The 15,206-nt window shown below is 45.6% G+C and overlaps 1 protein-coding gene across 4 annotated transcripts in view; it reads right to left on the reverse strand.

Annotated features, from left to right (window-relative positions):
• The window catches only part of BOC (BOC cell adhesion associated, oncogene regulated), a 70,864-nt gene that overhangs the window by 33,232 nt on the left and 22,426 nt on the right, over positions 1-15,206 (reverse strand). For 3 of the 4 annotated variants that reach the window (XM_046003427.1, XM_046003426.1, XM_046003425.1), the window contains 2 exons: positions 3,002-3,177; positions 1,862-2,140 (listed from right to left, as the gene is read on the reverse strand). In XM_046003427.1, coding sequence (XP_045859383.1) covers positions 1,862-2,140; positions 3,002-3,083 — 361 coding nt within the window. In that variant the 5' untranslated portion in view covers positions 3,084-3,177. Of the gene's footprint in view, positions 1-1,861; positions 2,141-3,001; positions 3,178-15,206 lie in introns of those variants that run through there. The other variant, XM_046003428.1, reaches the window with a different exon arrangement.

Here is a 15,206-nt window from a genome sequence, read left to right on the forward strand (position 1 = left end):
CAAGTGGTCCACACTTCTAGTCATAAAATAAGTCATGGGGATATAATGTACAGCACAGGGAATACAATCAGTAAAGGTGACTGTGTGTGGTGACAGATGGTACGTGGGCTTATTGTGGTGACCATCTCACAAGGCACACAAATGTCAAATCATTATCTTGTACACCTGAAACTGATACTGTATGTCAATTAGATACTTCAATAAGAAAAGAAAGTATGGGTATGGATCAAGACTGGAAAGTATCCTCCGAATGGGAAATGGTGGCTGTGTGATGATGATGGGCTGAGGGGAAATGTTATTATATGTAATATATATAAATTCTGTACTTTTTGTAATATAATTTTCAGTACAATTGGAAAATATAAAAGAGGAATATGATCGTAGGAGTGCAGCTCTGACCTCAGACCTTCTTGTACGATGAGATGACCCCTCCCTACCCTCAACCCTCCTCACCTAAGTGCCAATACCCTCCTCCTCACACCCCATAAGCACAGGTGGAGGGGAGAGCCCAGCTGGTGGCCCAGGGCCTGCCTCCCTCACTCACCATGCACAGCCAACCTCCCAGAGGCCTGGGGCTCAGATTCATGTGCTCCTTCTGCCACCAAGGAAAATGGTTCCCACTGTGTGAGGAGGCAGCAAGATGCAGCCCAGGCTCAGCCTGGTCCCCTGGTGGGTAGCTGAGGACCCACCCTTTCTCCTTTGTCTGAGAAAAGGGCAGGGCTGCTTGACTATTTCCCAAGAAAATAGCAACAGGGCCAGCAGCCTCTGCCCTGTTCTTTCACAGAGGGATGTCCTCCAGGGACCAGATAATCGGAGGGCAGGGAGGGGTCTTTTCTCCCCTGCTGGTCCACTTCCTCATCTCCTACTGCTTTCCTCCACCACTCAGGCCTTGCACACCCCAAGGACTCCAGCCAAACTTTAAGGAGCAATGCAGAAGTTTGAGGCTTTAGGCATGACCCCTAACTCACATCACTCAGGAGGGTGATTAGGACAGTGACATAGAAGTCCCAAGCAAACAGTCAGGGGTAAGGGGACCCTGCCAGGTCATGAGGGAACAAGGTCCAAGGAAGAAGAGGTCATTCTTAATATTTCCTGGTTGTAGACTCAGCATTTAAGAATGGATGCTGGGGCTGCCCTGCAGCCTTCAGAAGTTTATTCTGTAAATCTTGTCTCCTGTATGTACAGTGGGTGGAGAATGAGGCAATGTGTGTTCTGCACTGGGGGTACCATAATACACTCAAGTGATAATTAAAAATTAAAGAGTACTATCAAGTCTTCACCTGGCATCCTCCTTGGACCAAACTATACCCCAATCTCATCCTCTTTTCTGTTCATTTTACTGTTGGCCACAGTTTCCTTCTCATTGTGCTCTACTATTTATATATCTGGCATATGGAATACACTTGCCCCTCAAGCAGACAGGAGGCTACTTGTGGGATGGGCAGCTCTGCTCAGACTATACATGGCCCTGTAAATGCTCTGATCATAACTGCCCTGAGTACGGGGGATGGAAGACCAGGTGGGGGGATGGGGAGCAGCTGGCTTAGTCACACCCACAGCCAGAGGGAAAGCAGAAAGCCATGGCCTGGAAACAGTTCAACCACGGGGAGTTCCCCTCCTTCTAGACACTGACTCCACAGCAGGCCCCTACTCAGAGCACAGCTTCGCAGGGGCCCAATGGTCGTCCGCTCCTGGGCACTGCTGGGTACCTACTGCTCTCTGGTTTGACATTTAAAATTGTAAGGCCCTCTTTCACATGAAGACTCCTGACAAGGGGGTATGGACGGCCTGGGGGAGAAAGAGAATGGGAGACAGGAGGAGAGAGGAGCACCGGGGCTGAGGACCAAGGAGCAGCACTCACTGGCTAGTGTCACAGTGGCCGGCACGCTGGCCACAGCTCCCGCAGGCATCCGGGCCACACATTGGTACCGTCCCACGGTGCGGTTGCTGAGGGCGGTGACGACGAGGGTCCCACGGCGGATGAGGATGCCCAGAGCATCATCTGAGCCATTCAGCTCCTTCCCATTCAGGCGCCAGGTGGTGTTCATCCATGGGGGTTCCACAACGCAGCCGAGGATCACAGTTCCTCCGAGCTTCTGGACCATGGAAGAAGGCTGGACAGTGACCTGAGGGACCTGGTCTGGAGGGAGGACAGGGACAGAGCCATGAACGAACATCCCCACGAAGCCAATAACATGACCTTTTCAGAAGCACAGCACCCAGGTGGCCTTTCCAAGCTGAGCAACCTGGGGGAGTCCATTTTCCCCTGAAGAACTCCCCGGTGCTTGGGTCCATTCCCCAACCTGTACATGTTCTCAGAAGGCAGACTGGAGGGGTGCCTGGGTGGCTCAGTGGGTTAAGCCTCTGCCTTCAGCTCAGGTCATGGTTTCAGGGTCCTGGGATGGACCCTGGGATGGACCCAGGTCCTGGGAGCCCTGCATCGGGCTCTCTGCTGAGCCTCTTCTCTCTCTCTCTCTCTGCCTGCCTCTCAGCCTACTTGTGATCTCTCTCTGTCAAATAAATAAATAAAATCTTTAAAAAAAAAAAAATAGGCGGTGGTGGCGGCGGCTTTGGGGTTGGACAGACCTGGGCCCAAACGCCAGTGCCACGGCTTCTGAGCCAGGTCAGTAGCCTTTTTGTATCTCAGTTTCTTACCTACAGCATGGGGCTAGGAGCACTTGGCTCCAGGGACAATGAGCGTCAACTGCCTGCCATAATCTCCTACAGTAAATGCTCAGTTAAGAGCAGTTACTATTACTTCTCCTCTGCTGGTGTATATTTAAAACGATTAAAATACTAAAATGCAACCAATATGAGGCTGCCAAGATGATGTCTCATCTTGTACTACTAAGTGTACCCCCCGAAGGCCGGTGGCAATGAAGCGTTCTTTGAAATCCAGGAAAAGAAAGGCCTTGTTAAAGGGTCACTACTGAATGAGACATGAAGAGGCGAAGTGTTCTTGTAAGAGGGGCAGGCTGAGAAAGGGAAGGAAAGCACTCACCCAAGTCAGCAAAGCAGCCTGTTGTGACCAAGAGGAGGCAAACGAGGGTGACCTCGGGCCTTTTTTCTCTCTGAGTTGTCATCGTCCCATGCAGCACGGTGTCACAAGGGGTTCAAGCCAACGTCCCATAAGCCAGTGGACTCACTCCAAGAGGTACTACGATCCCCCGCACTGCTCTGTTGTGAGAAAGAGAGAAATGGCCCTGGTGAGTGAGGCTGCCTGCCACAGGGCCTGGCTCTGTCCCCTTGCCCCTGCCTCTAGCACACATGATGGTCACATTCAAGATGTTGACCTGAATAGCTGCTGGAAGACCAAAGAATACTCTTCTGTCATTTCTTATCTAAAAGAAGCTTCTCTTAAGTGGCTCCCTTGGGCCAGAAGGGGATTTTATTGTGGTATGAGTGCTACAGGGTTGCCCCATGTACGGGCAGCAAGGAGGGCCAGGGAGCCCAGCCATGGGCAGAGATGTGTGAGCATCTCACACACCTGTTGGGAACCCTGTGTTCACAGGAGGTCAGATATCCACAGGCACATGGCAGTCCATGCTGCTACTACCAGACTATCATGGACAGCACCATCATATGCATAATGCATGCTGAACTCCTCGTTTAAGGGGTGTCCCTGATGAATCCTAAGGTCTCAGAGACTCCAAGATCTTTTCAAATCTCTGTACTTTAAACATACTAGGAACCTTTTCACAATTTTTTTTTTCTATCAGTGCTCTGCACCCAGTGGGGAGCTTAACAGATTTGGAGTAAGGGGGATGTAGAATAGTGAGGCATTTTAACAGTGAGTCCTAGAGGAAAACTCCATTAACAGATTTTTAAACTAATACCAAAAAGCAAGTTTTGGTTTCTTCTCAATTTTACAGATACTTGTTTTAATTCTCTACTATTCCCCAACGAAATAACCTATTTATCTAGAACACTGAATGAACTACCAGTGAAAGGATTTTAGGAACTTGATCATGACATGCTCCAGTTTGCCCAACTCCCTGAGAAAATTGCTGGCACCTGTTCTGTCCGTGCCTCAAGAAAGGAAGGAGGGGAAAGGAAGGAAGGAGGAGGCATGGAGGCAGGAAATGAACACAGAGTAAAAAAGGGCAAAAAGAGGACAAGCAGACAAAGAGGACAGAAAGGCTGCAGAGGTGTTTGGGTTGTAAAGTCCTCGAAGGTTTTACGGAAGAAATTCAGCCCAGACCCCCTCCTGCTTAACGAGGACCAGCCAAACAATTACTGTTACTTCTGCACCCTTGGTAATTTATAGGATTCAAAATGGAAACAGGCCCCACTTTTGCTACCAACCACCAACCCACTTTTATAAGCAACCAGGAGAAAAGAATGCATCTGGGGAGGGAAAGGGAGTAAGAGGAAACAGGTATGTAAAGAGGGAGAAGGGAGTTAACTCATTAATCCCCATGACAGAGTTGTAAACAGATACCATTTAATGACCCCAAAGCAGGTCACCCGGAGGCTCATTCACAAAATGCAGAACTATGACAAAAATAGGGAGGAACGGGCATCAGTGTAGCTATAATGCATCTTATTTCGCAGCCAGGAAAACAGAGTTGTTTCCTGGACGGAGTTACCTAGTGAGCTTGGTCTAGAAAGATAATCCCAAAGATACAAACTTCTGAGAATTCTGTTGTAGTCTAAAAATAAAAGACAACTAAGGCTGAATTGGAAGTCCTACTTGCAGTGTGGCTCTGCCCCACCATGAAATGAACAAGGTACGATTTCGAAGTTGGGTGAAGGCAACAGTAAGGCCTGTTATTTTTCTTGGCAATGCAAAGTAAGTCTAGATCCTTCTTATTTTCTACGGATTTTCTCAGAAAAAGAGGACAGATGAAGGAAAAAAAAAACAGGGGAGAATAAATTTCCGCATGAATTCCTCATTGAGGCCTAGGTACTTGCTATTTTGAAGGGTTGTTTGGACACGGAAAAGAGAAAGAAAATGTGTTTGAGAAACGTAACTGCTGACATACATGCTCCCACTGAAATAATCTCCAGCAAGCAGACATTTTCAAAACTTTCCAAAAACAACAACAACAGAATACACTTTCTGGGGTTGAGACCAATGAGAAATTATAGCCTCGGAGTATTTATTTTGTGAGAAAATTACAAACAACTGCGAATCCATCAGCAGCGAGAGGCAGCCAGCTCCACCTTTTCCCAAGAGGACAGGCTTGAGCACAGGCAAGACCAGGGCACAGGAACCCACATCCCCTCCCTGGTCGCTCAGGACACTGCAGCTGTCTTAGAAAAATAGGGAAGCCTTCGTGGTCTTAAACACACAGCACTCCCTTTGGATATCCTCTGGCCAATAACCATGATGAGTGAAACAGAAGAACATGCGATCTAGCAGATACCATAGAGAGAATGGTTTCTAAAAAAGCATCCTTTCAGTGAAAAGAATAAGATCTGACAAAGTTTTTTTGTTCCATTGGTTGAGGGGGGCTAGCCACATAAAAAAAGAATTTTTTTTTTTTTAAAGATTTTATTCATTTATTTGACAGAGAGACACAGCGAGAGAGGGAACACAAGCAGGGGGAGTGGGAGAGGCAGAAGCAGGCCTCCACCGAGCAGGGAGCCCGATGCGGGGCTCGATCCCAGGACCCCGGGATCACGACCGGAGCCGAAGGCAGACGCCCAACGACTGAGCCACCCAGGCACCCCAAAAAGAAATATTTCTGATCCCAAATTACTTTGTTTTTTTCCAAGTTCCCCATTCTATAGAGTAAGATTCACTTTTCCCAAAGGTCTTTGAAGGCAGGGAGAAGTTTTGCTCCTAAGAGATGATGCCAAGTGGCTGTGGGAAGGCAGCAGGGGATGGCGGTGAGTGCTGCCCTCAAGAGAGAGGGTGGAGCTCCTGCTCAGAGGAATGCCATTGGGGGAAATCCCTGGGAAGCAAATGAATTTAGTTCCCCAAGGGCTGAATACATGAGTTTAAACAGATTTAGGAGAAGAGTTTAAGAAAGGTCATTTTTACTTAAAAACTTGTACTTTTACCCATAGACCTAATTAAAAAGAAAGATTTTAAATTAGGAGGGACCTCAGAGAAAATAAAATAATAGCTTGGAATAACACCTCTGGATATTAAATGTTGTAAATGAGAAAAGCAAGGAGCAGAGAGACTAAGTGATTTGCAGAAGGGCTCCCAGCTAATTAAAAGAGATTTAGGGCTTCAAGTCAGGTCCTCTGACTCCTAGCCCCATGCTATCTCTACTATCCCAATACTGCCTCCCACCAAACACTTTCTGAGATATTTACCAACTGCTTAGGACTACTTTAAGAACGAGTCTACTTTCTTATGCAGAAAAGTAACATTACCTGAATCGTCATCTATAAGAGTAGCTTTCTCTGGGGGGCCTGGGTGACGCAGTTGGTTAAGCGTCTGAGTCTTGGTTTCTGCTCAGAGCATGATCTCAGGGTCCTGAGACTGAGTCCCATGTCAGGCTCTGCGCTCAGCGGGGAGCCTGCTTGTCTCCCCCTCTCTCTGCTCCTCCACTTCTTGCACATGCCCTCACGCGCCTTTTCGCTCTCTCAAATAAATAAATCTTTTTTAAGAACAAAAAAAGAGTAATTTTCTCTGTGGTTGTTTTCATTCTTCTACCATTTATATCCAAATCTAGAACAATCTTGTACTATTCTTCACACAGTCCCCTTCAATAGAACTTTCTGCAATGGTGAAAATGTCCTACATTTGCACTATCAGTACCACTAGCCGCGTGTGGCTAACAAACACTTTAAGTGGCTACTGTGATGAGGAACTGAGTTTTTGATGTAACCACACTGGGCAGTACAGTTCTAGACTAATACCGAGAACATCTACCCAGACCACTCTGATGTCAAACAGGCAAGAATAACAAAACTTTGATGTTCTTAAGTAAGCCATGCTCTAGCCAGCCTCTAAATATATTTCTAGCTTATTCCTTTTTCTTTTTTAAAGACTTTATGTATTTGTGATAGAGCAAGAGCTAGAATGAGAGAGAGTGAGAGAGCCCTGGGGTGGGGGCGGGGGCTTTGCAGAGAGAGAAGCCGACTCTCCACTGAGCAAGAGCCCGATGTGGGACTCGATTTAACTGACTGAGCACCCAGGCACCCTCTAGCTTATTCCTTAATCAGATTTTGACTGGGTGCCTAGTAAAAACTATGATGCTGTGATTTCACTATTACCAGGTATAAAAAATATTACTGATCTCCCACAGAGGACAGTATGCAAGTCACTGTACTACAGGATGGATTCTGTCCTGACAAACGTAGAGCTCGGGACTTTAAGTCAGCTAGTGTTCAGCAAATCTCCAGGAGCTTCTTACTTCCCAGGTACTCTGCAGAAGGTTTAGAGCCATGTGACTAGTGCTGGCCAAGCAAGTGTGAGCAAATATGTCATGTGTCCCTTCCAGGCTATGGCTGTTAAGAGCTAGAGACCCAGGGTCCACCTTCCGTTTTTCCCCTTTCCAGTCCTGGTGACACATGTCCCATGTTTCAGGAGGCCTAGCTCCAAGGTGGAAGTCAAGGCAATCCAGGACAGAAGAAATAAACCACTGTTGCACAAAACCACTGAAGTTTAGGGGATTCCTCTCATGTAACAACTTTAGCATTCTTTATCTTAAAACCTTAACTGATCACCAATTCAGTCACAAATGAGAAAGGGCAAGTGAGAGCATAGAAGGGGAGCATTTTCAATATTGGGTCTTCAGGAAAGGTTCCCTGGATAAAGGGTTTAGAAGGTCCCTTGGGATGTGTATATATAAAGAGCTGAGGGCAGGGCTGGTGGGAAAGGTCTGTCTGGGGGCTGGTACAGGTTCATCTAGAACAGTGGTCTCCAAACTTTTTTGATCTTGTTTTCTTAGGAGTAAAATATTCTGGGCAAATACGCCTAACCCATTCACATTTATCCATAAATTAAATGCATGGGCTGCCCAACTAAAATTTGAAAAGAGTAGGCAAAAGTGAAACCCTGTTTTAATAACATGTTAATCATGATTATTTATAATGTTGTTTATAATGCAATTAAAGCTAATACCTTAAAACAGAAAGCCTCTTTAGGATTAGGTACATTGGTAATGATATGGCTATAACCTCTCTCAAATAGTCTGCTTGAATATTAATTACTTTGCTGACTTCTCATCACATGGGATTCCATTAGCATTGTTTTTACTTCCTTATGTGGCTTGAAGAGGGTCAGCCCTACTACTCTCTTCCTGTTAGCGTGTGCTTGGATTAGCTGCCTATTCTTCAGCTCGTTTCTTTGCAGCAATCTCTTTAAGCCACTTGTCCTTTTGTGACCATTAATTTAGTCAAAAGCAAATTATATAATCTGTTAATCCACTTAACAGGGAACAGGAAAACTGGGAAGTGAATAAGCCAGTGAGGTCTCCACTATCAACCAGAGGAGATTTTTTACTACTGTTGTTATGCATCATCCTGTGATATACAGGCTAAAGGTACTACTGCCAACCCTGGTAATAATATCAGGAAAGCTGAATTTCTTTTCTTTCACTTTTTTTAGACAGAAATAAACCTTAAGAGCATCTCCAATATCTTCTTTTTGTACTCTAGTGGAATTTCTTTTATTTCCTCTGTAGAGTTTGTATCCTATTATGAGGACTTTCAGAAGAATGGGAAGAGGCAAGGTAAGAAACTGAGATTGGGTTATGCTGTGGAAGACTAGGGAAAAGAGTCTGAGATGAGCACCACAGACAGGGGACTCACTGATGGTTTTTGAGAAGGCAATAAATAATCAAAGTGACATTTGCCCAACCTGGGCTCCTCATTCACTGAATTCAAAATTTATAACAAGTTGTACCAACATGGACAGAATCTATTTCCACTGAGATAGGTGAACCTCTTCACCATCTATGAAAGGCGAAAGGAGGCATCTAGACATACCATCTTGGTTCTGGGGAGGAATCCCCAGAGAAGCCACCTCTGCCTTTACTCACTCTGCCTGCAGAGAAAAGGGAACATGTGGTCTCTTGATTTGTCCACTGGACAGATCTAATTCTCTCCCACCTCAATCACTTGAGGAAAAAGTTACTAAGAAGTCACATTTCTTTGTCACACATATCCCTTCCTTAAATTTCTCTTTAAGGAAATTTAAAAATCTAGCCATAAAGAGCGGTTGGGGGGCCCCACAAACCTTAAGAGAAAAGAAAACCCACTTCCTTTCTTCTACACTCTCTTCTCAATTCCCCCACCCTATTCCATATAAATTCAATTTGACAACCCTGCTAATTGGATAAACGCAGCTCCTACACTCCTAGAAAGCCATTCCTTTTTTTTTTTGGTTTTGTTTTGTTTTGTTTTTGGAGGGCTCAAAACAGGGTGATTGTGGCATTCTTTAACATGAATTCCATCTGCTTTATTTCTCTCTCTCCATTCATCACTCCTCTTGAATATTTATGAGGCTTTTCCCTCCTTGCCTACCCCTCTCCACCCCACCTCCACCCACCTTCCTCCCTCAACCTCCCTCAACCCACCCAGCCTCCAGTCTCCTCTCCCTTCTCTCCAAGCCAGACAAAAACCCTTCCAAATGCCTCCCCTTCCTTGCTTTAGATAAACACAGGCAGTGTCAAGTGTGAGGAGTAGGGGGAGGTGGGAGGGGGTTCAACTGCCAGTCAAGCCCCCCCAGCCTTCAATGAGGCCCAGGGGCCTAGCCTAATCTGCTGCATGCTTGCCATATGGGGGCTGTGTTGCCCTGGGAAACACTAACAGGCAGAACGGAGCTTAATAGAGTCCATATTCATTGTAATGCAGTGAGATAGCTCAAGGCACCACTGCCCCTTCGGTCCAATTTCATTCTTCTGCTTTCCTCTTTCTTTCTGGTTTTCCTCCCTTTTTCTTTTTCTTCCTTCCTTTCAATAGGAAAGGGTCCCCAGAGAGCTCTAACCTGGAGAGGCCTGGGCTGGCAGAAAGGTTGGGCGTTGGGGTTAGGAATGACAGTGCTGGGGTGGGGGCTGCAGTTGGTGGGGAGAGGTGAGAAGTGGGGGCTTCCAGGGGGATCAAGTGGGGAGAGGGGTACAGCACCTGCAAGGGGATATATTGTACGTGTGCAGGTGTGTGCAGGCTTGAATCTGTGCACATGCAGAAGGGAGAGTGTGGTGGGTAGGCACAGCCTGGCACGGCCTTGGAGCACAGAGACGTTCGTATTTATGCAGCTGTCTATGCCTAAGTATCCCAACACCACCTCCAATGCTAGTCGCTTCGCCAGGGACACCTAACTGCCTCAGGTGTCAGGCCTTTGGCCAATTCCCAGCTCTTCATAATTGCCTTGAAAAGTCACAGGTAGTGCATTGGGATGAAACTACTTCAAACATTAATCTCTGTAGGGGCAGAAGACCTACCGGCCTGCCACACTGGGACCGAGTTCCTCCTCTGGTTGACTGGCATGGAGGAAGAGGTGAGAGCTGTAGTCTGCCACAGCCCAACCAGGGCACATAGGGCCCCCTGCACTGAGGGAGTGGGCTGTCTAGCAGATGAAGTCTTGTCAAAAGTATGTCTGCTGGGAGGGAACTTGGGGCTCCCAGAGATCAGAGGGGATCCTTCACCAAGGCCCAAAAGAAGGGCAGAGAGTGGAGAAGGGGAAAAAGTACATTTCTCCCATTTTTCAGAAAAAATTAAACTGATACCCAGAATATAAAAGTCCTCTAAAAGTAAAGAATCAGTTTCATAAGTTGTGAAACAAAGCTATTTGTTCTGTGACCATAAAAGTCACAAATTTAAAATCATGATAGAAAACAAAAGCAAAGGAAAGTTATTAAAACTTTCATGTACTCTCCTCAGAAAACAGTTAACCCCGTGGTGTCTGGCCTGTGGAAAGAGATCAGTAAATGGTCGCTTAAATGAATGAAACATATACATGCTGCTATAGTTTAACCACTGCTGATCAAGAACGTGAAACCCTTGTCCCACCTGACGGCTGCAGTCAGGGCTCAGATGGGTGACAGTACGTTAGAAGGAGAATGCTCCTGGCAAAGGTACAGCCATGCCCCTGCCATAGCGATGCCAGGGTCTATCACCAGGCCTTTCTGTTATCCACATCAAATAATGCCAAAGTCAGGCAGGCTAAGTCAGATAAAACTTCTCCAAGCAAGGCAGATACTAGTGCTTGTTGTGGTTTACTTTTTGCCCTCCAGACTCAGTATCTTCCACTTGCATTGTTCTTACCCCACTAAGATGCATCCAAAATCTGTGGTCTCCTGAGCCCAACCCATGGGAGACCAACTGTAGAACAGTATATAAAAGTTCTTATAAATTTTCTTTGCTTCTAAACTTTACCTTGATTTTAAGGCTCTATAACCTAAGAACCCTATAGGGGTTCTACAGGAAATGGTACAATGGATATTTTAAGGCTAGGTACAATTTCAATTCCTGGCTAGAAAACCGAAATAGGATTTGGTTATCTGAAATGCTACCTGGAAGCCAGCCTCAGCATCAAATCTATTTACATCCATAAAGGTGAGAATACTGCTTCTCTGACTCTAAACCAGAGAAGGTGAAGACACACAGCGGAGCAGGGCTGTACTGGACTCAGAGCACTTATCCCCCCTCCAGAAGCAGCCTGTCCCTCCACCTTCATTGTCTGTGTGGTCTTTTTCCCAGTTGTGTGATCCCCACACACTGCACGTGTGACAGAGAAGCATGCCACAAAAGAGCGAGCGGGACACCCAGGGCTTCTCTGCCAGCTGGGCCTGAAGCACCCTGCGAGCTCAGCAGAGAAGTCACACTCTTCCCAGCCTTCCCTGCAACGAGCGCTTTGGTCAGAAATCTGACCACTGCTGTGTGTGACTTGCTTAAGAGCCAGAATGGCCAACTCAAGGCAAGTGGAGATAGCTTCTCTGGTCTAGAACAAATGCCTGCCTTTCATTTCACTGCTCAGGGGACACCCACAAATGATCTACTTACATAAACACACACTCAAATGTACCTACGCCTCCTGTCTTTCCTGTATGGGATCAGTCATAGGGACTCAAAGCAGCCAGAGAAACTCAATACAAGCCCCATATGTCATTTACAGTTTCCTAGTAGCCACATTTTAAAATCAAGTGAAAATAATTTTAACATCTTTTAACACAGTACATCCAAAATAACATGGTAATGTATACTTAATATAAAAATTATTAACAAGGTGTTTTATATTCTGTTCCATACTAAGTCTTCTCAACCTAGTGTGTGTTCTATGTTTACAACACATTCCAATTCACACAGACCACATTTCAGATACTCAACAGTTGCATGGACTAGTGGTGACTAATGCTGGCCTCTGTGGGTCTACAGCCCACAGGCTGGCTCCCTGAGCTCTCTTCCCCCCATCTAACCCACCCATCGACACCTACCTTCCTTCTAGAACATGAAGCTCAGCCAATCAGTAAAGATGATAAGCGGGCAGCCACCACTCATTGAATAAGTTCCAGGCCATAATTCATAATTCATCTAATTTGATACATCTTCACAATGGCCCGGCAAGGTAGGTTTATGATCAACACAGTTTATAAATGAATTAAACCTCAGAGTGATTAAATATTTTGTCTAGGATTACACAGACGGTAAATCACAGTCGGGATTTGAACAGCTTCCAGCTTTAAAACCTTTTTGGTCCTTTTCACTCTACTGCTTTAAATAAATTATAGCATAATAACTGATGGATTATTATGCAGCCATTAAAACGGTAATTATAAAGATCAGGTAGAAACATGAAAAATATGTAAAAGAAGTTAAGTAAAAAAACATAGATCTCATTTTGTAAAAAGCATGTAAGCAGTTGGCTGAGGCCTAGAAAGGAAACAAAAGCAGCTGACTTGAAAATGTGAAGGAAGGAAGGAGTGACTTTTTCCCCCCTTTGGAGTTTGGTTAAAAACAAACAAGCTAAGGAGCTAACTGACCCACCTTCCACAGCTCCCCAACTGAGTGTGATTAAGTAAGGTCCAAACGCCTTCGCACAACCTTCCAGGTCCTTTATAACTGGGCTGCCGTCAACCTTTCCCAGATCTTCTTCCCACAGGCCCTAAAATCCGGGCAAACTGCATTTTCACACCCTCACTTCTGCCAGAACCATCTCCCCCTCTCTTTTCATTCCACCAGAGGAACTCTTAATTACCCTTCAAAGCTTACCTCACGTGACACCGTATGATGCCTCCAGTGACTAGTCCTCCTTCCGGTTTCCACAGTGCTCCGCATATCTATCATAACATTTCCACAATAATTTATGTGTTTGATCATGTGTGTATCTGTGATGAGCCTCAGATCTCTATCCTCTGACTCCAGACTGTAAAGTTCCTGAAGCCTAGCTTCTTAACTTCATCTTGGTGACCCTAGCATCTTAAAAAGGCTTGGCACATCACAGGGGCTCAGCGGAGGTTTGCCAAACTGAAGGGTTTTTCAGATAAGAAATCAGAGATGGAGAACTGTTAATCTGGCCCTGGATCTATAAGAGGGATGCACAGAGAAAGATATACTTATCAGTGGTGGAAGCACAGGGTTTTTCTAGGGGCAAAGGACTAGAACCATGGCCTTTATTTTTCAAAACCAGATGGTCCTTAGAACAGTGTGGACAGCCCTGGAGGGGAGGGCCAAGTCCCAAGACAGAAGTTGGTGCCTCTGCAGAGGCTCCTATGGCTTGGAGCTTCATTCAAGGATCTGCTTTGTTTTCTTTCTTAACTCTCTTTCCAAAACAAACACCCTACTATGCTTGAGGCTTCTGGCTTCCTGCAGCCACTGATTGGCAAGGAATCTAATCTAGGAGGATACTGTGGGTAGGTATTAACTGGCCAACATCAATATGACCCTAAGCTTGAGGCCAGCGTAGAAGGAGACAGGCAGAGAGGCACAAGAGAAGGAGAAATAAGAAAGCTGTTGCATCAGAAAGAGAAGGATGGGTGAGGCCTGAAGAGAAAGCATGAGGAGGGGAGAGGGGAGGAGAGCAGAGAGGTGGGAAAGGCAGCTAAATATGCTGAACTCTTACTCTTTGCCAAGCCCAGTGCTGAGGGCTTCATGTGCCCTGATCACTTTTAATCTTCACAACCCAGGGAGAGTTATTGTCCACATCTTACAGATGGAGATAGAGGTTATCAAAACCCTTCTTATTGCTTTATCATACGAGGATTTCGGGGGGGCAACTCAAATTTTTATTATAGACGTGCTTTTCTGCTAAGTGACAAAGTTGAAACCCAGCGGATCTGGTACTGAAAAGCCATGAGCCTTGGGTTTAGATAGGAGCTCTGCCACTTCTACCCCTGGTAGAAGGCAGCTCTGGGTACATAACGTAATTTCTGAGTCTCAGTTTATGCTCTGTTTAAAGGAAAATGGTAATACCTCCTTTGCTGAGCTGCTACAAAGAATTAAAGAGATTGAGCGTGAAAGCAGCCTGGCAGACAGCAATTACGCAACAGTTGGAGGGGACAGATGTCATGGAAGCCGGTCCCTGGAGGTCTAGTTTCATATAGTGGCACTGCCACCGAGCGGGCCTTTAAATTAACGTAGTTTAAGACTTCGAGATGTTGCATTTTAAGAACTCCAGACACAAGTGATACCATCGTTTTGCTATTCCTTCTGTGCTATAAAAAATTGAGCAGATTTGCTGTACTACATACACACATGCCTCAGGAGTTCGAGAAATATTATTTGTTGAAAAAAAAAAGCAGTAATACCTACATTCTACACAGTGTTTTACAGAACTTCACAATAGCCCTATGGGACAAGAGATCCACAGAGAATGCTACAGTGTTCCCAAGTTTTCTGCAAGACTTGCTTTCTAGCCTCTTATTCTCTACCCAACTGGAGTCCACATTTATATCACTTAAGCTAATAACTGCTCCCCACCACCTCTCCCTCACCCTGTTTATGCCCTTTATCTGCACTCTCTTGATGATGATAATGATGATAATGATCATAATTTCTCATAATGTCTCTACATGTTCAGAGAGAAAGGGGAAAAGATCCCCATCAGACAATAGGTCCTTTGGGACCAGAAGTTATGGAAGAGTGTTTATAGAGAGGAAAGCAATCCCCTGATTCCTTGGACCCCTACTTCCAACCCAGCTCCAAAAAGGAGCTCACCTTGTCAATGAATGAACAAAGCTACAACAAAGCCACCTGCTCCTATCTACCTACCTGTTTCTAATTACAGCCTATGGCCAGGGCTATATCCATACAAGTAAACAATGAAGTAAAATGGTAACATAGTGACTGGAGAGGAAACAGAAGCA

This window comes from Meles meles, chromosome 4 (assembly GCF_922984935.1).
Source record: "Meles meles chromosome 4, mMelMel3.1 paternal haplotype, whole genome shotgun sequence".
NCBI lineage: Eukaryota > Metazoa > Chordata > Mammalia > Carnivora > Mustelidae > Meles > Meles meles.